General features: G+C 57.8%; 1 protein-coding gene across 1 annotated transcript; it reads left to right on the top strand.

Moving 5' to 3' along the window:
* Window positions 1-5,366: 5,366 nt before the first annotated feature.
* On the top strand, window positions 5,367-21,794 carry PPP1R9B (protein phosphatase 1 regulatory subunit 9B). The gene is made up of 10 exons (XM_080680318.1): window positions 5,367-6,820; window positions 10,760-10,892; window positions 12,344-12,464; window positions 14,656-14,760; window positions 15,755-15,890; window positions 16,480-16,632; window positions 16,737-16,790; window positions 19,450-19,679; window positions 19,979-20,075; window positions 20,266-21,794. Exons 1-10 carry the CDS (start codon window positions 5,450-5,452, stop codon window positions 20,317-20,319), a joined length of 2,454 nt encoding a protein of 817 aa, XP_080536444.1. The 5' UTR covers window positions 5,367-5,449; the 3' UTR covers window positions 20,320-21,794.
* The last annotated feature ends 1,099 nt before the right edge of the window (window positions 21,795-22,893 follow it).

Genomic DNA, 22,893 nt, shown 5'->3' with positions numbered 1-22,893 from the left:
GATAAGTAACTTTTTGAGAAAGAAGAGTTCTGTGAAGAAAAACTGCCCTCACGTGGCAGGATTTGTCCCCCCATCCCCCACCCCCAAGACCACGTGAAGTGCCAGGGGTTGCGTGTGGGAGACCCGAGAGCTGGTGTGATGGAGGCTACACCTGTGCCAGGCACCACACCAGCCTGGCACAGTCAGTCATGAGAGGAGCTGGCAGGAGCAGCTCTTTCCCTTGACCCCCCGCAGGTGAGGAAAAGGCTGGTGGAGGAAGGTGACTCTGAGAACCAGTGTCCCGCTTCAGCAGCCACTGCCCGGGACCCAGAGAGCAGACGAAAAATAGAAACCGCCATCAAAACTCAGGAATGAGTACTATGAGCAGTTGGAGCAGACAGCAGAAAGAATTCTTCGAATCTGCTGATGACAAATTATATTGCCCAATCTTTCCGGTTGTCTTTTTCTTTGACCTCCTTGCATTTCTCTGGAGCTCCCGCAGCTATGGCTGTCTGGGTTGCAAAATACATATTTACAGGCCCTCTAAACCCAGCTAAATATAGGCTTTCTTTTAAAGCAACTGATGATTTGAAGAAATCTTTCCTCTGCCCCACCCCTTCCCTGCCCCCAACACACACACACACACACACACACACACACACACACACACATTCCTCCACATTGGTCTCCCTCCTAGATCTCCAAGATGCATCTAAACTTTCCCAGTGGCACCAGAGTGAAGTGTGGAGGGTGAGTGAAAGAAGGGGGGCAGAACAGAGGGACACAGGCAGCAAGGCAGTCTCCCAGCTGTGGGACAACCCCAAAGAACCCCTCTCCCTGCTGGGGCACTGGGCGGCGGTGGGGTGGGGGGGGGGGGGAGGGAACTAAGGAACCAAGAAGCAGGAGTGAAAAACCCTTTGGAAGGTAGAGAAGAGAGGTCACCTTTTCTCCAAAAGATGATTCCAAAGGATTTGGAGGCGCTGCAGGCAGGGGGTGCTGATATTGCAGAATTTCCTATCATAGAAGGAAACAAGAGGCCCATGTCTGCCCATGAAGACACGTGGAGAGAGGCAAACACTGGTCCATTTTCAGCCATACTGCCCCATACATGAGCACGTGTACAGATACACTCATCCCTGTGCAGAGTCACATGCCATCAATGACAGCCAACACCAAGCTCCTACTCCGTGTTAGAAGCTATTTTAAATGCTGTATGCATGTCAAACCTATTTAACCCCCGTAACCCTATGAGGTCAGTGTATTATCTCAATTTGATGGTGCGGAATTTGAAGTCCCTTAACTGGGAAGTGGCAGGTTGGGGGTTCTAATGAAGATCTGGCTTCAAAGCCAGATGCTCTGCTCTGCCCCACACTGAGTGGGGGAGACCCAGGATCCAGATCTCAGGAGACACACTCAGACATCCCAATTAAGCATTTTGAGGAAATAGGGGCTTTGAGAGTAGAAAGGACTAGTTCAAGGTCACTGAGCAAATGGGTAGAGGAGCTAGGACTCAAGTCAGACTTCTGAACCCTAGCCTGGACTCTTTCCTTCAAAACTGGCTAAGTCACTTTTCTCTCCACATCTCAGCCTTCCTCATTCCCCTTGGGGCAGGGTTGGCCAAGGGCCATCAAATCCACTGACATCCTGGATTTGAGTTCGGGATATCAAGCACATACACATACACATACACATAACACCTTGACAGCCTTCTCATAGCAGCCCAAGTCCCTAGCAGAGGAGAACAGATAAAGGAGAGTGATTGGGGCAGGAACCACCCACTCAACATAAAAGGGCTGAAGGCCAGCCTCTGATCAGATGATCATGGCCAGGGAAACACCACTTTCAGAGGCTGAGTCTCAAGGCCCCAGGGCAGGGAAGGGAAGCCAGCCTTGGCACCCAGCTGGGGCCTGAGCCCAGGGCGCTAAGGGTTTGGTACTTATCACCAATCAGATCTCTGCCTGCATCATCACCAGTCTTTACAGTTACACCTAGTGTTTAAAACCAGCAAGCCTCAAGGAACAGGTCTGAGGATCCTTGTCAGATTTGTCCGTAGGTGGGAAAATAGGGAGGGGCTTCATCAAGAAGAGAGTAGGAGGTGTATTATCTCTCCCCATAGAAGCCTCAGCCTTTTCAGCAAGGACTGTGAAAGGCATCACCTTCCCCATACACCCAGCCACTTTTCCCTCTGTTTATCCTCTCAGAGCACAGAGAGGCTAAGTGACTTGTCCAAGGTCACACAGCTAGTAAGTGGTGGAGCCAGGATTTGAACTCTAACAGCTTAGCTCCAGGGTCAACTAGGGGAACCACTCCACCCTCTCTTCCAGGGCAAAGGTAAGGAATGAACGTCTATTCAAAGACCACCAGGCAACTTGGCCATCAAGGCCCCCTCCACAAAGGACAATGAAAAAAAGAAAGCATGGTTATATTACCCTGGGGTTCTGAACTGGAGGACACAGGTGAGGACCACAACCTGAGGAATAAAAATTAGATTTAAACCCTCCCTAACGTAATAGTCCTCCTCAGCCTTAGGCATAGTGGGGAGATGTGGCCAGAAAAGTCCTGCTCCAGGCAGGCGGGGAGGGGATGGAGACAAATCTCCCAGGCCAACAGGCTTGGTGCCTGACTTCAGGGAAGGAAGGAGTGATGGGAAAGCACTTATTGCTCAATAAAAGCTTCTTGGGGAATTCTGGCTGGGGGTGTCATTGAGCTAACCAGGAGCCCATGAAATAATAATCCCACTCATTAGCCTCTGTCATCCAAGCTCTGGGCTGGCTCCACCCTCCGGCATCCCTGAGCCCTTAAAGGGATTTCACTTTTGAAAGTCTCAAGACAGGGGGGACCCAAGCATCCCAAGAATTCTAGTTCAACCCAAGGTGCTGCTGAAGATGTTGTTGGGGTCCTAGGGTCCCTGGGCCTGAACGCTGGTCCTCGGCTCCTCCTCCCACCCTTAGGAGCTGTCTTCCCCACCTGGCCAGAAGCGTGGGCACAAACCCCTTGGGCTGGGACCAGCTAAGATGACTCACCCACGGGTGTGGGAGATTCTGGGCAGAACACCCTGGGACCTTCGACCTCCTCCAATTCACACAGAGTTTCTGAGGACACTGCCCAAACCCCCAACCCCGGCTAGGTGAGATTTCTATCTCGCTCACTTCCACACTGGGGTTGGGGGGCAGGAGGGGACTTTGCCAAACCCCAGACTTGAGCTTAGAAACCCAAGTCCCAAAGCTTGTTCCTGAAAGCAGTCTTTTCAGACGGATTAGGAGGGAGGGGAGATTGGGGTTGGCGTCTTCACTCTGCCCTATGCCATGCCAAAGTGTAACACTGGGGAGGGGAGTTTCCTGACCAGCTGGGCAGAGAAGAGGCAGGTGGCCTTGGGAAGCCTGAGGTCTGGGTTCATTTCCGGCTCCAGCTGGGAACCCAAATCTTCCTTCTCACTTAGTCTGAGGCTCGCCAGCCTCACGATCCAGTCCTGTGGTTCCTGGCCCCTCCCTGTCCCAATATCCAGGGTTCCCAGGCGGCTTCCCACACCCCATCCCCCCACGCTCTTTTACACGTGCTAACCGGTTTCCATCCCACAAAACCCTCACACATACACCTACAGGGCAGGGGCGGAAAGGTTCCCTTTGATAGCCCTTCTAGGCAAGGGGGAGGGGGAGACTGGGAGATTGGGAAGAAGAGGAAGAGGATGGAAGGGAAGAGGGCGGGGGAGGAGGCCGCAGGAAGGCCCGAGATGCAGGAAGCAGCTGGGAGTGGGGGGAGGCTTTGTGCCTGAGTTGTTCTCTGGGTCCTAGGGTCCACAATGTTCATCATTTTCTGAGATCTGTGGAGTGAAGCAGTGCATCTGGACCTGTCACGGTTAGAGGGTGGCCCTCCTCTCCCAGGCACTGGAAGCTGGAGAGGAGTAGAGGGCAACCCCAGGCCCCTTGTTTGCAAGTGTGGGGGAGGGGGGGAGAGGAGGGTGGTGATGTGAGGGAGCATCAAAACATCTTTCTGGGGTGCTAAGAGAGAGGATGCCTAGGTCACTGCCACTCTTTGGCCTTCCTCCCCGCACACACTTGCACACAGTGGCCAGGATCCTTTTAGAGCAGAGACCCAAACCTGGTGAAGCGTTGGTGCGGGCCTCCAGAATTGTTTCTCCAAAACATCTTCCTTTTTGAGAAGATCACCCAGCAGGGGCATGAAGACAGGGACCTGCTTCCTCCCTTCCAGCCTGGGTGCAGAGCAGGCCGGTGACAGGACAACCCCTTCAGACTTCCCCAGGGACAAGGCCCACTTGGGGGAGGACCATTTTCTTTCTCCAGTCCCCTTCCTCCTCCACCAGAAGGCCAGCAACTCGGGGCCAAGGTTTCACACCTAGAGGGTAGGTCCCAAGGTTCCCCGTGGGAGCTTGTGAAAATGCAGATTCCTGGGGCAGGCTGCTGAGCTTCTACTTCACAAAGTTTGGGGAGGGCCCCCAAATCTGAATTTTCAAACATTTAAAATCCCAGAGCGACTTTGAGGTTGATGGCCTTGAACGATGCCAGGGAGCTCAAAGACCTTCAAGGAAATAATCCTTTGCCCCTCCCCACTGAACTCTCTTCACTTTGGGGGTGGAAAGGGGCGGCACTGAGACCACTGTGGTTGGATTGCCTCCCCCCACTATATAGTGGAGGTGCGGTTAGTGGGCTGTGATAAGCCGCAGTCAGAGGTTGGGATGGAAGCGTTTAAGAAGACTGGCCAGGGCCTGGGGTCAACGGAAGGCTGCCGGCGTGAGACAGGCGTGGGATCGGGAGGGGACACATTGGAGTGGAGGGGAAGAGGAGGGCTCACAGGCGCCGGCCCCGGAAATCCGATCCCTCTAGGACCCAGAGGTGCCAGTTCCCCAGCGGCGGCGGCGAGAAGGGCAGCCGCTCGGTCTCCGGCAGCCGCCGCTCGGGCTGAGCCAGAGAAAGACCGAGGATCGGGGCGCGGGGGGGAGGGAGGGAGGGAGGGTGGCGCGGCGGCAGAACGGCCCGGGCTGGCCGAGCAGCCATGGGCACCGGGGTGCCGGGCCCCCCGAGAGCCAAGGTCCCTGGCCGGAGTGGGGGACACCCGGGCTGCCAGCCCCGCTGACACCGCCTCGGACGATGTGAGCCGGCGCCTCCGCCGCTGCTTCGCGGGCAGGGCGTGCGGTCCCACCGGCCCCGCCGCCGCTTTTCGAATTTGGTTGGGGGCGACCGGACCAGGCCGCTCGAGCTTTGGAAGAGGGGTTGGCTGTCTTTGGCAGCTTGATTGGTGGAGACGACCCACACGGGGGGCTCGGAGATCCCCCCCCTTTTTTTTAAGCGGCCTTAACTGTCTTTGGCAGCTTGGTTTTGGGGGGAGCCTATAAAAAGGCCTTTCGGGGGTTTCTTTTCTGGGGGGGGGAGGGGGCGGTGGTTCCGACTTGGCCAGCCGCCTGTTGGAGCGGGGGAGCGGGGAGCGGGGGCATGCGAACCCGGCTCCCCCCATCATGATGAAGACGGAGCCGCGGGGGCCCGGGGGTCCCCTCCGGAGCGCCTCCCCGCACCGCAGCGCCTACGAGGCGGGCATCCAGGCGCTGAAGCCGCCCGACGCGCCCGGGCCCGACGAGGCACCCAAGGCAGCCCACCACAAGAAATATGGCTCCAACGTCCACCGCATCAAAAGTATGTTCCTGCAGATGGGCACCACGGCGGGGCCGCCGGGTGAGGCGGTCGGCGCCGCGGGCCCCACCGAGGCCCCGCGGGCGCCCGAGCGCGGCGTGCGCCTGTCGCTGCCGAGGGCCAGCAGCCTGAACGAGAACGTGGACCACAGCGCCCTGCTCAAGCTGGGCACCAGCGTGTCCGAGCGCGTGAGCCGCTTCGACTCCAAGCCCGCGCCCTCCGCGCAGCCCGCGCCGCCGCCTCACCCGCCGTCCCGGCTGCAGGAGACGCGGAAGCTGTTCGAACGGAGCGTCCCGGCCGCGGGCGGCGACAAGGAGGCGGCGACGCGGCGGCTGCTGCGGCAGGAGCGCGCCGGCCTGCAGGACCGGAAGCTGGACGTCGTGGTGCGCTTTAACGGCAGCACCGAGGCCCTGGACAAGCTGGACGCCGACGCCGTGTCGCCGACGGTCAGCCAGCTCAGCGCCGTCTTTGAGAAGGCCGACTCCAGGACCGGCCCCCACCGCGGGCCCGGGCTCCCCAGGGCCACGGCCGCCGGGGCGCCCCAGGTCAACTCGAAGCTGGTCAGTAAGCGGTCCCGGGTGTTCCAGCCGCCGCCTCCGCCGCCCGCCCCGTCGGGGGATGCCCCCGCCGAGAAAGAGCGCGGCCCCGGAGGGCAGCAGCCCCCGCAGCACCGAGTGGCCCCCGCCCGGCCGCCCCCCAAGCCCCGGGAGGTGCGCAAGATCAAGCCGGTGGAGGTGGAGGAGAGCGGGGAGTCGGAGGCCGAGGCGGCGCCTGGGGAGGTGATCCAGGCGGAGGTGACAGTCCACGCGGCCTTGGAGAATGGCAGCACCTTGGCCACCGCAGCCAGCCCCACACCCGAAGAGCCGAAGGCCCCAGTGGCCCCCGAGGAAGAGGCGGCGACCGTGGGGGCGCCCGAGAGAGGGGTGGGCAATGGCCGGGCCCCAGATATGGCCCCGGAGGAGGCGGATGAGTCCAAGAAGGAGGACTTCTCCGAGGCAGACTTGGTGGACGTGAGCGCCTACAGCGGGCTGGGGGAGGACTCCGGGGGCAGTGCCCTGGAGGAGGACGATGAAGACGACGAGGAGGATGGGGAGCCCCCCTATGAGCCCGAGTCGGGGTGCATGGAGATCCCGGGGCTATCGGAGGAAGAGGACCCGGTTCCAAGCCGGAAGATCCATTTCAGTACGGCGCCCATCCAAGTAAGTGACCCCCCTCCCCGCCCCGCGCCGCCCCTGCCACGTGCACGCTGTCGCCCCCACTTCGCCCGTGGAGTTTGGCAGGCTGAGTCAGCCCCTGCCACTCAGCCCCCTTCCCAGAAGTTACCACCCTGAGGGGGCGTGGGGGAGTTCCAGCTGTTTGTCAGAAGGGGAGGATTTTCAGGCCTGAGACTGGGGTGGCCTGCCTGGACCTGCCCTCAGGTTCTGTCTGCTGCCCCGCCCAGAGCTCACGCTGCACCCCTCCCTGTCCCGTTCCCCCCATGGGTCCTGGGGCACCTGCTTTCCCTTCCATTCCCAGTCATTCTTCCTCCAGAGGTGCCAGAGGCAAAGGCTTGGTGGTGGGAAGGTGTGTGTGTGTGTGTGTGTGTGTGTGTGTCCACAGGAAAGCCTCCCCATATTTGTCCTTATCCAGCTCTGGGCAGGAGAGGGTCAGGGGAGCTTGGAAACCCCCCTTTGACTCCCCCTATGTAGGAGCTGTTTAGGATGTGGGAGGGAGGAGCCAGGAACTTCCCAAAATTGAGGAACAGGGGACCATAGCCCTAACTCCACCTTGTATGTAGCCCCCACCCCAGCTTTGCAGAAGTGAAAGAGGGAAGCAGTTCTTTGAGGGTGAGTCGGGCTTGGGTCATGTGCCTGGGGGTGGGGGAAGGCCAGTGCTGGGGCCCTCTTTCTTGGGGTCTGGGTGGGCCAGGGGGAAGTGTTGGGTTCCACAGGGAATAGGTACTTCGTGTGGCCCTTGAGGGGGCTAGGCCTTCAGCTGGCCAGGGAGCAGGGGGTGGGGCTGGGAACCCCCCCAGGGGACCTGGCAGCAGCCGGCATGCCTTTGCTCTTGACTGCTCAATAGGACAGACTCTCAAGGCCTTGGCAGGCCCTAAATGCTCTTGGCTATGTTCTTTGGGTGCCCTGAAAGAGGGATGGGAACTGCCCCTTTCGGGAGGTCTCAGTTTGTCCCCTCTCATCCACACCACCGCTCTTGGTGATTCTTTATAGACTGTGCCAGTGCCCTGAGCTCCTCAGAGCAGTGCTGGTGTGGGGGAGGGGGCAGCCGCTGGGGAGACAGAAGAACCTCAGGCCGCCTCCCCCTTTTTTCTACCCCCCACTTTTGACTGGCACATTCAGCCTAGATGGCCCTTTCTCACTACCCCTGGTTCAGCGGCCAGGTCCACTGCATGGGGGTGCCCGGACTGTTCTTGGCCTGGACCCTGCCTCTCCCCTCCTTAGTCAAACCCTCGTCTGTTTGCTTGCAGTTTCCATGACTACTGGTGGACACTGAAGCTGGCCCAGCTTCCTCTCGCTTTGCCAGAGTATCTTAACCTCTGTCCCTCTCATCAAAGGGCCTGGAAGATGCTATTCCCACCAGGCCAGCCCCTTCCCCAGCTACGACCTTAAAGTCCTTTCTCAACCCTCTTTCCCTCCTGAAGCCATAAGATCCTGGAGGGAACTGAGGATTATGGTGTTTCTTGGGATGCTAAGGAAGGGTGGGGGCACTGAGGAAGTCAGGAAACCCCCCTACCACCACCACCAGTTCCCTGAGCTGCCTGATCCCCTCAGAGGTGGAATTTGATCTTTCAGACCTAGGCCTCTGACTGTCTATATTTGACTCCTTACCCTGATTTTGGGGTAAAAAATAGCGCATGATTTGGAGCAGTGCTCCCCAACTCCCTGGTGACGGCTGCTGCCTGAGTGTGGGAGCCAGGGGCATGTGGTCCTGCCTTATTGTGTCTGACTTTTGACCTTGCTGGGGATTTCCTCCTCCCCGCCCTGGGCAGCACTCCCCATTTTTCCCTCTCCCTGCCCCCACTCTGCATCAATACTAAGTCCAGGGCCTGTGTCCCGCTGATGACCCAATTATTGCCTTTGTGGAGGCTTCTGCTGAGGACAGAGAGCCCAGTTCCAGATTGTCACCTGGGCCCAGGGCTCTCTGGTAGGTGAGGGCTGACCTGAACCTGAAGTTGAGGCCAGGGTGGGGGAGGGAGGCAGAAAGGACCACCTCCACCCTCATGGGGGAAGGGCAGGCCACATCATGGTGGGCAATGTGAGGGGTGGTCTGGGACCTCTGAGCCTGAGGCCCAAGTTTCCTGCAGGATTTAATAGATGGAGAAAAGAAGATGAGGGCGGAACCCAGGACAGGCTGTGAGGGTGTTTTGGAGGTCACTGTGTGTGTGTGTGTGTGTGTGTGTGCGCGTGTGTGCACACACTATGAGACTGCATGGGGGAGGGGTTTGGTGACCCAGGCCACCACAAAGATGGTGATGAAGGGAACCTGACTCAGATGCAAAAGTGGGCCAAACCCACTTTGCCCGGTCTCAGCTCACACCAGCTCTTGTCCTAGGGCCTGGGACACGTGTGCAATGAGGACAAAGTCACAGGTGACCCACCCACCAGAGCCCAGCTGGGCACAGTCTTATCTTGCCCTACCACTGGCTAACCCGGGCCAGCGGGCCTGGCATTTGCACCATGTGCAGACTGGGTCGTCCTCTCTCCAGGGCCTTGGAGGCTGCTGGCCAGATGTCATGAGGGCAGTCCAACTGCCTGCTGCACAATTGATGATGAGCTTTAAGGGCCTGAGCTTGGGTTTCTCTGATGCTGTGAAATTGAGGGCAATGAGTTAAGTGGCCACATAGCTCCCCTTCCCCAGCCATGCTTCCCCTGGGAGTGAGCTTCTGGGGTTGGGGGGATGGACACAGGAGCCCAAATGAAAGCTGGGACACCAGAGTGCTGTGCCTGCCCCGTGCTGCTGGGACACTGTACTGGAGGAGAGTGGCCTGGTGGGGTCTCGGGGAAGGCAGCGCCCCACTCCAGCTCCTCAGGCCCAGTCATCTGACAGAGCTGCTCCCACCCATTCTCGCCCCCACTAAGCTTCAAGTGGTGCCAACCTGTCGCTGCAGGCAGTGAAGCAGGAACAAGTCATGGTACCCCAAATGGCGCTATTAACCTCCCACTGGGGGCTCCCCTGCCTGGGCCCAGAATCAGGCACTCCCACACAGCCCCTGCCCTATCTTCGGTTCCTTGGAGGAGGGCCGGGCTGGGGAACCCCCTTTGAGCTGAGAGACTTGTGAAGAGGAAGACAGCAGAGGGGCACAGGGGACAAGGCAGAGCTGAGCTGGCCTTGGGGCCACCGCGAAGGCTGGGTTTGCTCGTCTCCCCAAGGCCTGCCTCAGAGAGCGGTGGTCCTGGAGGGAGACTGAGGCCCGCAGGCAAGGCCATGGGTGTTCTCTCTGCTCCTACCATCTGAGGGGCACCTTAGGTGGAGGGCCTGCTCTTCCCCCATGAGGGTGGAGGTGGTCCTTCCTGCCTCCCTCCCCAACCCTGGCTGCAACTTCAGGTTCAGGTCAGCCCTATCCTCTCCATCTCTGTGTCTCCTGCTCCCCTCCCCCTCCCTGCGTCTCACACGGCTCCCTCCTCTCTCCCCATCTGGCATTGCCAGCATCTCCATTCTATCTCCCCTCCTCCTCTTTCCCTCTCCTGCTCAGCCTGTTCCTTCTGCTACCCTGCCCTCTGTGTCCATGTCTGTATCTGCCCTCACCTCGGCCTGGCTCTCCCTCATCTCTTACTTGCTACTTGCCCCTGTCTGTTGGTCGTTCTCTGTCCTGGGGGCCTGGGTTCCTGAGTCTGGCAGTTTCTCCAGCATAGCCCTTCCTTTCCTTCTACTGTGGGCCATGCTTACACTGTTGGGGTTGCAAAAGAGAATAATGGTGTGGACTGGGCAAGGCTGTGGCCCTTTCTCTCCCATGGACTCCAGAACTAGAAGGGCCTTCACTCCAAGCTGGGCTTATCCTGGGCTGGGGGAGACCTTAACCTGTCTAGCGGGTGGAGGAGGCCTCTGGTAGGAGGGGAGCATCAGTGGGTGGCACAGCCTGCCCTCTTGGCCTCCCCAAGCCAGTTCTGCCCTTGCCCTCTGACAAGTGTCCCCCTCCCCAGGTGTTCAGCACCTACTCCAATGAGGACTACGATCGTCGCAACGAGGACGTGGATCCCATGGCAGCCTCTGCGGAGTATGAGCTGGAGAAGCGGGTGGAGAGGTTGGAGCTGTTCCCTGTGGAGCTGGAAAAGGGTGAGAGGCCAGGGCCAGGCTATGTGGGTCTCCTCTCTGGTGCCAGCTTCTGCCCAGGGCCCCTGTAGGCAACCCACAGCCACACAGACTCCGGTCTAGCCCCAGGCTCCCACCACCAATTTTATGTGCTCCTTCAGTTGCCAGTTTATGTGCTCCTTCAGTTGCCAGGCTCCCAAGGGCACTGTGTTGGCCAGACATGATGGGAGACCTAAGGGGGCGGCAGACATGGATGGGACAGTCACTACGCCCTTATACGCTGTAAAAGGTGCTGGGGAGGGCTGGAGGGGCTAAAATAACAGCATTTTACAGGAGACCTGACCAGACTTGGGATGGGGGTTCCCCAAGGAGGTGATGTTTGAGTTGAGCTCTGAAAAGGAGTTCAGGGGAGTTTTGGGGGAAGAGAGAAGGCGGGCTTGGCTGGATTTGGACAGCGACGGGAAGAAGGGTGTGTAAGCAAGGCCTCGGAGACCATGCGAAGGACACTGTCTTTTTCCTAAGATGGACTGGTGTGGGAAAGGTATTCTAGAAAGACCTCTCCAGGCCGATAGAGCATCAGCCTGTGGACCTAAGGGTCCCGGGTTTGATTCCAGTCAAGGGCATGTACCTCCTCCCCAGCCCAGGTGCATGCAGGAGGCAACCAATTGACGTGTTTCTCTCACATCGATATTTCCCCTGTCTTTTCCTCTCTCTTCTACTCTCTCTAAAAATCAGTGGAATATCCTCAGGTGAGGTTTAAAAAAAGAAAGACCACTCCAGGCTGTGTTGTGGGGAGAAGGATCCTAGGACCGCTGGTGTGGAGAAGATGGTGGCCTTGCGGGAGGGAAGTGGGTAACCTGAGAGGTCCTGGGAGGTAGATCGGCAGGGTCTGGTGGTGGTTTGGCTTGGGCAGAGGCTGTGAGGGGAGGGAGGAATCCGGGTGACTCCCAGGCCCCATGAGGGAGTGGCAGACAGGAAGAGCCAGTTTGTGGGGGAAGACCATGACTTTGGATGTCAGAGGCCCATGGGAGGGGAGGTGCAGCTGGGAGAGAAGAGCAGGAAGTCTTTGAAGCTGTGGGTATGGATGAGATTGCTTAAAAAAGAGTGAACCCATTGCCGCCACCCCGATTCCATCCGCATCCCTCCACATGCCCGCACGTGCACACGCAGTAGCCTCTGGCCCACCCACGTGGGTCACCCTCAGCAGGCCCTGCTGCCCATCCATTCCTTGGGTGGACAGAGGGCAGGGAGTGACCCAAGAGCATTCTAGTCGACTTGGCAAAGACAGGGTAGACAGAACTGCATCCCTTCCCCAGTTGTGGGACTCTCCTAAGCATGCAGGGGGGGCCATGCCCCAGAGTGAGGGCTGGGGATGGAGCGCATCTTTCACGTTGTCCCCTGCAAACCCTGAGCTAGACCTCCTTGTTCCCCCTTCTCCATGGCCCCCCACCATCTCACTGCCCTCTGCTCCACAGACTCCGAGGGCTTGGGCATCAGCATCATCGGCATGGGGGCCGGGGCAGACATGGGCCTGGAGAAGCTGGGCATCTTCGTCAAGACTGTGACTGAGGGCGGTGCAGCCCATCGGGATGGCAGGTACCGCCTCTCCCTCCCATTATCTGTCGGGTGGGCCGCTGAGCCGGGTTGGGCCACGACCTGTGCGGGGCTCAGATGGTGGTGGAGCAATACTGTGCCAGGTGCTGGTCGAGGCCTGGGGCCACAGCAGTGAACTTGCATTCTAGGGGGTGGTGCTGAAGACGAGGGCTGGTTTTGGGTGTCTGAGTGTGTGTGGGGCCATGGTAGGGAGAGCATGAGCATGGAGACTATGTGCCTGGTGGAGATATTTGAGTATTCCCTCCTTCATTCCTCAAATATCTAATTCCTGACTCTGTCCTGGGGCTGGTGCCAGGCCCTGGGGAGTCAGCGATGAGATACTTGCCCTTAGGAAGCATGCGGTGTGGTGCGGTGTGGTGTGGTGAGGCAGACATTCAAGTGGACACAGAAAATGGTGAAATAGAGGAAAAATACAGGGCGCCATGAAGGCATAAAAAGGAGGGCTTGACCTCCCACCCAAGTGTGGCTACGACCTTAAGTTTCCTTTGGTACCGGGCAGCTCAATACAACTGCCTGAGTGTAGCTGGTACACGCTCTTTGGGAAAGCAATTTGGCAATATTTACCAGAGCCTTAAGAAAGTAATCCTAAATGCAGGAAAGGCTTTCTGCATAAAGATTCCCATCATAGTATTTATAGAAAAATAAAAAATAATGTCTGTACAGCAACAGCACGCATAGAGTATGGTGCTTCCCTCCTGCTGAGGTATTTTGTTTACAATGAGCAATGTGGGGATATGTCCAGTGACCAAATGTAGGATGCAAATTGTAAATAAAATCTGATCATCAGCCCTAAAAAAAAAAAAGGAGGGCTTGACCTCTCTGGGTATCAGGGAAGGCTTCTTGGAGGAAGTGGCATTGCAGCTGAGAACTGAAGGATGAGCAGACGTTAACTAGGCCAAAAGGGAGTATTAGGTGCAGGAGGTTCCAGGCAGGGGACCAAAAGCAGGCAGTGTGGCTGGAGCCCAGAGAACAGAGGGATCCAGGTGTGTGGTGTGGCTAAGGACGGTGCAGGTATGCCTGCAGAGAAACCTGCTCCTTGTGTGTGTCGTTGTGTGCCTGTGTTTTGTATCCGAGCTAGAGGGGGTATCTCTAGGTCAGAAGGTTCTGGAAGGACATCCTGGAGTCCTGGGAAGCCCAGTGACCCTTCTGTGGACATCTCCACTGTATGTGTCTCGCAACAGGGAAGTGGGAAGGGCTCAGGGCATGCCAGGGTTATAAGTTGAAGGTTGACATCAAGGGTGCCTTGTGGTGTTACCTCCAACACAGACCCCTCTCATGCGATAGAGGTGAGTGGGTATCCCTGCGAGGGCTAATGTTGCTAGAGGTGGGATTGCCTCCATCAGAGGCCTTCTGCCCACTGCAACGCCGGTGGCATGGGGGGGAGGGGCAGAGAAGAGGAAGATGATAGTCCCTCCTCTTTCACTTACCTCCTCATTGGGACTTTCCAGAACCCTCCCCGTGGTCACCTGGTTGGCAATTTGGGGAGTACGTGTGCATGTGAGAGAGTGTGTCCACAGGCTCGTGCCCACATGTGAGGCATGTGCATGTGAAGTGTTTACAGTAGGCCACGTCCTCCCTTTCCACATAGGAGCCCTGTGAGAAGGCTTGGGGCTCAAGGGGGTCCCCTCATTCCATCCTCTCAGCAGGGCATGCTGGACCATCCCCTTCTCTCCCCTTGTGTGGAGAACAGGCATCAGATGCACAGCTGGACTGTTGGGGGTTGTGCGCCAGTATCAGCGTGAGAGGACGCTGAGGTACAGAGTGTGAACATGAGTGTGTGAGGCAGGTTGCAGACATTTGGAAGGTCATCTTCAGACCAGGTCTGTGCAGACTTGTATGTGTAAGAGGGCCGTGGGCCTTGCCAGTGTGCATGGCGGTTGTGATCTCTGTTGGATGTCACACTGCTCTGTCCGGTGTGATTGTCATGGGAAGGGAGCTTGCTGCTACTCCTGGTCCTGGACACATATGTGTACTTTGCTTGCTCAGGTCTCACTGCGCACACACAGATGGGTCTGGCTGATACCTGATCCTCAGTCCTCATGCATTTTATGCAGGTAGACAAAGTACCAGGTCCCTGGGGGGACTGAGCCTTGAGTTTCTAATGGGAAGGGGCCACCTCTACCCCAGCTCCACAGATCCCCTCATGATGCCTAACCAGTGTCACCTCCCCTAGGATCCAGGTGAACGACCTCCTGGTGGAGGTGGACGGAACCAGTCTGGTGGGAGTGACCCAGAGCTTTGCAGCCTCCGTGCTCCGGAACACCAAGGGCCGCGTGCGGTGAGGGCCGGGAGGGTGGGGTAGGTGGGGACTGGGAGCAGGCAGGAGGCTCGGCCTTTATCCGGCCACTCTGCCCATTTGCCCACACACAGTTAAGATTCTGCATGACCCAACTTACAGAGGAGGTCCCACTGCGTCCCTGCCCGAAGGAATTGTTGTGCCCATACCTTCCCATCCTGAGCCCGTGACCGCTGCTGGCCACCAGCACTCGGGCTTCAAGGCCCACTCTCCACCACACCTCCAAACTGGCCTCTTGGGCTCTTCTTCCCCCCGCCTGTGCAGACTCATTCATTGAAAAACCAAGATGTACAGGGAGAATGCCATGCAGATTGGAAGCACTTTTCTCCCTGAGCCTGTCAATTAAGGGGATTGTACTAGAAGCTCCCTGTGTCCCTCTCTAGCAAAGCATTCAGGGATCACTCCCTGCCCCCTCCAAGAGGGGCACTGCCCCCAGGAAAGGGTGGTGGAGAGAAACAGGATGTGGGTGGCCACGGAGAGGAGGGGCTGGTGCCTGGAAGTTCCACTATTTCCTTTCCATCCTAATCTCCAGTCACCATCATCCCGCCCCTTCCTGAAGCTCAGGGCCTTGGAGCCTATACAAGACACCCCTCCACAGCCCCTTCCCTGCCCTGCCCTGCCGGGGTGGTTCACATTCGCCATCCCCTGCCTCGTTTCCTCCCACGTGGTGGGGTCAGAGCCCCTGCACTGGCAGCTCCTGAACTCACGTCCCCTGCAGCCCAGACTGAAGTTTAGCTGGCATCACCCCTCCCCCAAAACTGGCCAGTGGGCCTTTGCCTCTCCTGGGAAGGAAACTCAATAAGGGCCCCCTGCTCCCCCATTCATTATTAACATTCTGCAGCTTCTGGACTCAGCCCTCTCATTTCACCTCCCCTGGGAGGGCCTGGGTGTGGAGAGAGGAGCACCAGCGGGGAGGATGGTGACGTTAACCCAGCTGAGGAGAGAGGCAAAAGGAATGACACTGGTGTCCCTGCAGGTTTATGATTGGCCGGGAGCGCCCCGGTGAGCAGAGCGAGGTGGCTCAGCTAATTCAGCAGACCCTGGAACAGGAGCGATGGCAGCGAGAGATGATGGAGCAGAGATACGCCCAGTATGGGGAGGATGATGAGGAGGTAGGGACTCCTGGCCTGGCTGCCAGCGGCATCGCCCCCTGGTGGCTGGATGGAGCTTTACAGACATCCTCTGCCTTCACCGCTTTCCCAGGCCTTGTGAAGAAGCCCAGAGCACCCTTCCCTGTCCTAGGGGAGCCCCCAGTCTGAGGGAAGTGATGCAGACCCTTTCCTCCAGGAACCCTAATGGAGGAGTCACACCCTCTTTCTTCAGAGAGGCTTCCTACAAGGTCCTACAAGGAAAATAGAGTTCTTCAAAGAGCCCCCCACTCTGAGGGGACAGCATAGCCCCTAATCCCAGGGGACATAATCTGAGGAAGGAGACAGCTCCAGACCTCAGGAGACCCCTAGTGTGAGGGAGAGAGCACAGGCTGTTTCTTCAGGGGTCTCTCTTATGGAGGAATTACCCATGCCTTCAGGGGAAGACACAAACCATGCCTGGTACGGCCCCAGTCTGATGGGGGAACATGAACCAAACCCCCCAGGGGCTCCCAGTTTGACATTGGCAGACTGTTGCCAGTCTAAGCCCCGGCTGTCAGGCCTGAGGAAGGCTGGGATGGGCAGGGTGCATGGCCTCCTCTCTCCTTCGCAGACCGGAGAGTACGCCACTGACGAGGATGAGGAGCTGAGCCCCACGTTCCCAGGTGGCGAGATGGCCATCGAGGTGTTCGAGTTGGCAGAGAACGAGGATGCCTTGTCCCCTGTGGACATGGAGCCCGAGAAGCTGGTGCACAAGTTCAAGGAGGTGGGAAGAGGGGGTCCTGGGGTGGGGAGGGTAAGGTGGGCCAGCATCCCACCTGCTCTCTGCCAACCCCCCGGGAACTGAGCACCTGCCCCTGTCCCCCGCAGCTCCAGATCAAGCATGCTGTGACTGAGGCAGAGATCCAGCAGCTGAAAAGAAAGGTGAGGGGAGTGTGTGGAAGGGGGAGGAACAGGGTCTGAGGGCTGGAGGGATGATCCCCCACCCTCACACCTGCACACTGACACTTGCCTACCATCCTTTACCCACAAGCATGTATAGGGCAAGCTGTCCTTAGGCAAGAGAGGGCAGTGTAAAGAACTCGAGCTCTGGACCCGTCTGTCCACCATTCACTTGCTGCTCAGTGCCTCAGTCTTCTCATCTATAAAATGGGGTAATAATAGTGCCAACACCATAGGATCCTTGTGAGGATGAAGTGAGATAATCCATGGAAAGTCCTTAATGCAGTGTCTGACACATCATAGGTGCTCAATAAAAGGTTGCACAATTAGCTGTTATCCCAAAGCACACTGACTTACATCCTAGATGTCTTCTGTCCATGCTGTCCCACATGAGTCCTCTCCATACAGGGCCAGTGATAGATGCATACTGCCCAGAGATACTCACAGGCACAGGCCAGCCTGGACCCCGGGCACATAGTACCCACAGAGCCATTCACCAGACACCTACTCAGTGCAGACAGCATGGAGATGCTGGATTTATGCTTCACATGTGCATCGCCCTGGATATGTAGACTCCCTCTGCATTGCTCTGATCCGGGACACACAAGCACGGCCATCGCGCAGGAAGAGTGTCACAGGACATGTGCCTTCTCACGAGGTGCTGATGCTAACACTCCCAGATGGTGACGCACACATGACATACACAGTCACGCATATGCACCGCAGACAGACACCCACACAAGCATGTTGGGTGCTAACTCTTGCAGGCATGGAAATGCACAGACTTCAGATGAAAAAACTTGTATTGGGCCCCTGCTGGGCCAGGACATTAGGAGTTCTAACTCCTGTGGGGCTTTCAGTGTAGTGGGGAGAAGCAGGGGTACACAGCTATGTGGACAGGGTACACCGAGGTACACGTGTGTGCACGCCCACGTGTGGGTTTACACCTACTGTGCATGGAGAAAGGAGAGTGTGGAGCTGAGCCTGGGGGAGGGGTTAGATGACTGAGGCAGAGGAAAGGCTCGCTGGCAGGAGACAAGCTTGAGCTCGGAGGCTGGCTTTGGAGGAGGCCGTGGGCTGGAGCAGCTGTTCCTGTGGGCGATGTAGGAGCAGAGCTGGCTGCCAGGGTGGGCGTAGCAGTGTCCTGACTTCCCCCTAAGGACTCTAGCCTTGGACCTGTGGCCACATGGGGGCCGTAAGGAGGAAGATCACTGCCTGTGAAGTGGGGGGACACAAGGGTAGGTGGGCAGGACTCGGAGGCCAGTAAACTTAGGAGGCAGGTGCAGGCCAGGGCTGCCCAGCTTATGGCAGAGGGTGCGGAAGGGAAGGCCGGGTTGGAGCTGCATTTCTGAGGTGGAGATGGCAGGCCAGGTTCCTGGGTGGGGCGCAGAGCATTAAGGGGCAGGGTAAGTCCAAGGTCTGTTCATGCTTTCAATCAGTAAACATCTGCGGGGTGCCCAGCACTATTCCAGTCCCTGGGATGGGCAGAAGCAGATTTGGTCCTTGCCCTTGGGCAGCTCTGAGTCTGCGCACCAGTGACTGTATCGTTACAGACTGACATGGGCTTTGTAGGAGAGGACAGGGTTACTGAGCTCTTAAGAGCAGCAGGGCCTGATTTTGGGGGCGGGGGGACTGTGCTGTTGGAGGTGCTCTAGGAGACTTCTCTGGGGAAGTGACACTCTGAGCAGAGAACCCAGGGGTGAGCCTAGTGGGAAATGATGAGGCAAGGGGGCGGGGAGAAGGGAACACTCCAGGCAGAGGTAACAGCACGGGCAAACGCTATGTGCCAGGAGGGAGCCTGGCAAGCCTGAGGATCTTCAGGAAGGCCTGTGTGGCTGGGGCATAGAGAGCGAGTGGCATTTGCAGCCAACAAGGTTGGAGGGGCTGGCAGGGGCTTGAGGCTGAGCACTGGGGTGACGGTGAGAGAGGATGGCACCTTTGAACAGAGGTGGGCTGGACAGGAAGGAGGAATACCTTTGGGTGGGTGGGGTCGGAGTGGGGGGCCTGGTGCCTGTGAGGAGTTGGAAGTGATGTTGGGCTGGAGCTCAGGACTCAGGGTTCTGAATGCACAAATGGGGTGTGGGCTGTGAGAGAGAGAACAGAGGCCCCAAGCCTGAGCCGTTGGGGCCGGGAGGTCTGCAGGGGCATAGCCTGCGAGCTGGGAGAGGGGCCAGGATTGTTCACGAAACCACAGCAGCAGGGACTGGTCAGTAGGCCAGAGGTGCAGAGGGGACAGAGGGTCATGGTGACCTTCCCCTGCTCTGCTCTCTCACATCTACCACCTCACTGTAGCCCTTGTGAGTGTGGCAAGGCAGGCATCACTCCCATTGTACAGATCAGAAGACTGAGACTTAAGACAGAGTTGCCTTGCCCCAAGTCACAGAGCTAATCAGTGACTAACCCAGGCCCCCTGCCAAAGTGTGGTACATTGTCAGGGACTCCAGCTGGGAGCTCTGAGATCAAGGTCCCACCTCTTCCTTCTCCGGTTTCAGGTCTCAGGTTCAGCCAAGTAAGAGTAGTTAGGAGGCAGTGGACTCCATATCTGCAGAATCATCCGGCGGTTCTGGCCCAGTGAAAGATAGGGGTGCTCCTGGGCTCCCTTGGGCCCCCACCAACCCAGGGCCACTCCTTCCTCTCTCAGCTGCAGAGCCTGGAGCAGGAGAAGGGGCGGTGGCGGGTGGAGAAGGCCCAGCTGGAGCAGAGTGTGGAAGAGAACAAGGAGCGCATGGAGAAGCTGGAGGGCTACTGGGGGGAGGCCCAGAGTCTGTGCCAAGCTGTGGATGAGCACCTGCGGGAGACCCAGGCCCAGTACCAGGCCCTGGAGCGCAAGTACAGCAAGGCCAAGCGCCTCATCAAGGACTACCAGCAGAAGTATGTGGCCCGGGGCTTGAGGGGCACTGAGGGGCCTTTGTCCCTGTCCTTCCCCATCCCCAGCTGAGTAGGGAGGTGAGGAGCATAGAAGTTGGAGAGCCCGTGGTGGGGGTACCTGGGCCCGGAATGACGACCAGACCCCAGAGGCTTTGGGAATACCTCGGCCTCCCTGACCTGAGAACAGGGAGAGGGCAGAGCTGCCCAGTAGAGCTGAGGATAGGATTGAGAATCCTGACACTTCCCGCATGGAAGCCAGGCCACATACCCTTACCCACCATCTGTCCCCCGCTGACCACCAGGGAGATCGAGTTCCTGAAAAAGGAGACTGCACAGCGCCGGGTTCTGGAGGAGTCGGAGCTGGCTAGGAAGGAGGAGATGGACAAGCTCCTGGACAAGGTAGGCCCAGGGTGCCCTGGGGGCAGGGCCTTGGGGAGGTAACAGCAGGGAAGCCCCCATCTGGCACCCACTCTGGATCTCAGTCATGCTGCTGGCTGAGAGCTCAGGGCCATGTCCCCACCAGTGGACACGAGGAGTGGGGCCCATGCCTGGTGCCCAGGCCTGACCCCCTCTCCCCTTTGTTTTCCAGATCTCAGAACTGGAAGGAAACCTGCAAACACTGAGGAATTCCAATTCTACTTAGCAGGAATCTTTCCTTGACCAGACAATAATTAACCCCTCCCATTGTCCTCCCTCCCGTCCTCAATATTTCACCCCACCCCCTACCAGCCTGGGGACAGGTGCCCCGACTCCCCCACCCCTCTGCCCCACCTCCCCCAGCTTCATTGACCAGAGGGCCCATATCACAGGCCCCATTATGGTGGCCCCGGGCAGACAGGTGGCTGGAAGGATGGCCTCCTTCTTACTTCATGGGGCTGAGACAGAGGCCGAGGGATGCTGAGGGCTGGCCTGGGTGGTGGATGGACACAAGGACCTGCAGACCAAACTGCCAGACTTTACAACCTCCAGCCTTTGTCTCTGGATTGGAATGGGGCTGAGGGCTCTCCCAGCATTTCACCACCTGGAGGCTGCTCCCTGCCCACAGGGCTTCTTGACTTGAGATTCTACCTTCTCGGCCCTCCCCCTCCCCCATCATTGTGCTATCTGTTTCATTCTGATCCTCCTACTGGAAGGGGTTGCCTCCATACCTTCTCCCATCCCCGTTTCCCCTCCCAGGAGGGATCGAGTCCACCCCAGAGCCTGGAGGCTGGGCCTGGCCCTGCACTGATTTCTCATGTACCCTTCAGGAAAAGGGGAGTAAGAGTAGGGAAAGGGGGGCAGAAGCCCTCAATTTCTCCTTGTGCCTCCCACCTGCCCTTCCCTGGTGCCAAATAGCCATAACCTCTTCCTGGAACTGTTCTGTGGCCTCTCTGGGATCGTTTCCTGTCCAGCCCTGGGAATTCTAGGGAAGAGAGGGAATCAGCTTAGGGGGCTGGCTGCAGAGACCTGGTCTTAGGCAAGAGAAACATTTCTTACTGAGCCAGGCCCTGCCCTGCCCAGGGCCACACACGGAAGCCTTGTACTAACACCAGAGATTTAGCCTCACTCACCCACACCCACACCCTTCCAATGTTTTGACTGGAGGGCAACATTTTACTAAACTTTTTGGAGACCAGGGCTGCCCTGCTGACAGCCTGCTTTCTAAGTGAAATTGACTCGTTTCCTCACTTTAACCCCAAATTGGGGCTTGGACCAAGGGAGGTGAGGACCCCCTCAGGTCCCCCTCCCCTTTCAGAATCCATCTCTCATTTTGCCCCTCCCCCATGTCCCTGCCCCAGCCTGGGTTTTTGGCTTCTCCTCATCCCCTATAAATAGACCATGCCATCTATCAGTATTTCTTCCCTCTCCCCCTCCTGTCTCCAGACGTTTCCCTATCCCCGAAAGAGCTGGCTGTCTCAGTGCCCCGGCTCAAGCACTTCACCTATGCCCTCGCAGATGGAGGGGGCGGGGCCAGGCAGGTGGGGCCCGTAGGCACTTCCGGTTTCTCTGGCCGGTGTCCCCATCCTGCCCTCTGCAGGACTGCGTCTCTGTATATAATATATATATGTATGTATTGTTTCCGGTTTTGTACGGACCATGCCCTCTGTCAGGTCGTCCCCATAAACGCAGCCCCCAGACCCTCGCTGCCTGGTTTCTTGATTCATGGGAGGGTGATGGAGGGAGGACAGGGATGCCAGTCTGTGCCCAGTGGTCTCCTCCCACCACCAGTGCTTCTCTGTCCCTGAGTATCTTTCTAAGGAAAGCCCTGGTTCCCGGGCACTCCCTCTCTGCTACCATTGCCCCCATCAGTACCCATGCTTTTTTATCCATTCCAACTGGGCAAAGCTGGGGTTTCTAGAGAGTTCCTTAGGTGCATCCCATTCTTCTTTTTACAAGGCCGTTGATGGGATTCCAGGATGGGTTAGATATGGTAAGATGAACCCCAAGTCCTTCCCTGGAGAAATCCTCTAACCTGATGGGGATACCCAGCCCCTACTCTCACAAGACACCCTGAAGAATCTGAGGTTTCCAGGAGGTGGCAGCTGGGGACGGGAGGTGACATGTCAGAGCAGTTTTGTCCCCAGGGTCCTCTGGGAGCCCACTGGAGAGTCCTTAAATAGTCTAAGCCCCCTGTTCTGTGCCAGCAGGTCTGGTTGCTAACTCACCAGCTCTACATGCCAGGGTTCCAGGGACCAACATTGGTGAAGTCCCAAAGAGGTGACAGCAGGGGGAAGAGGACCAAGACTTGTGGCCATTTCCAAGAGCAGCCCCTCCTTGCTCGGGATACTGGTGTGTGTGTGTGTGTGTGTGTGTGTGTGTGAAGACTAAAGTACAAGGCACTTGTGTTCAGCGGCCTGACCCCCCACGGAGATTCTCACATTTCCCTTTGCCCTAAGAAATGGAAGTTCCAACGTCAGGGCCCTTCAAGGTCACCTTGGTGGGTCTGTAACAACACCTGCGATGGGTGGCCTCAGTGGCAGCCAGCTCCTGAAGCACCTTGCGGATGGCTCTGTCACACAAGTCTCACTCATGTCAAGTCAAATTCTGGCTTCCCATAGCTTGCTTTCTCAAACATCCTAGTTCTACACCTCAGGGCCACACAGGACCCATCCAGTCCCGCCACCACCTGAGGGTCACCTGGAAACCTGGGGGTGATGACCATGCCTCTCAAGGCAGCTCCAAGTGGATCGTTCTTGGAACACTTCTGGCAAGATATCGAGGTGGCTGAATCCCAGGG

This window comes from Plecotus auritus, assembly GCF_963455305.1.
Source record: "Plecotus auritus genome assembly, chromosome: 7".
Classification (NCBI taxonomy): domain Eukaryota; kingdom Metazoa; phylum Chordata; class Mammalia; order Chiroptera; family Vespertilionidae; genus Plecotus; species Plecotus auritus.
The sequence above is the reverse complement of the archived record's forward strand: the minus strand, read 5'-3'. Positions and strand labels throughout refer to the sequence as shown.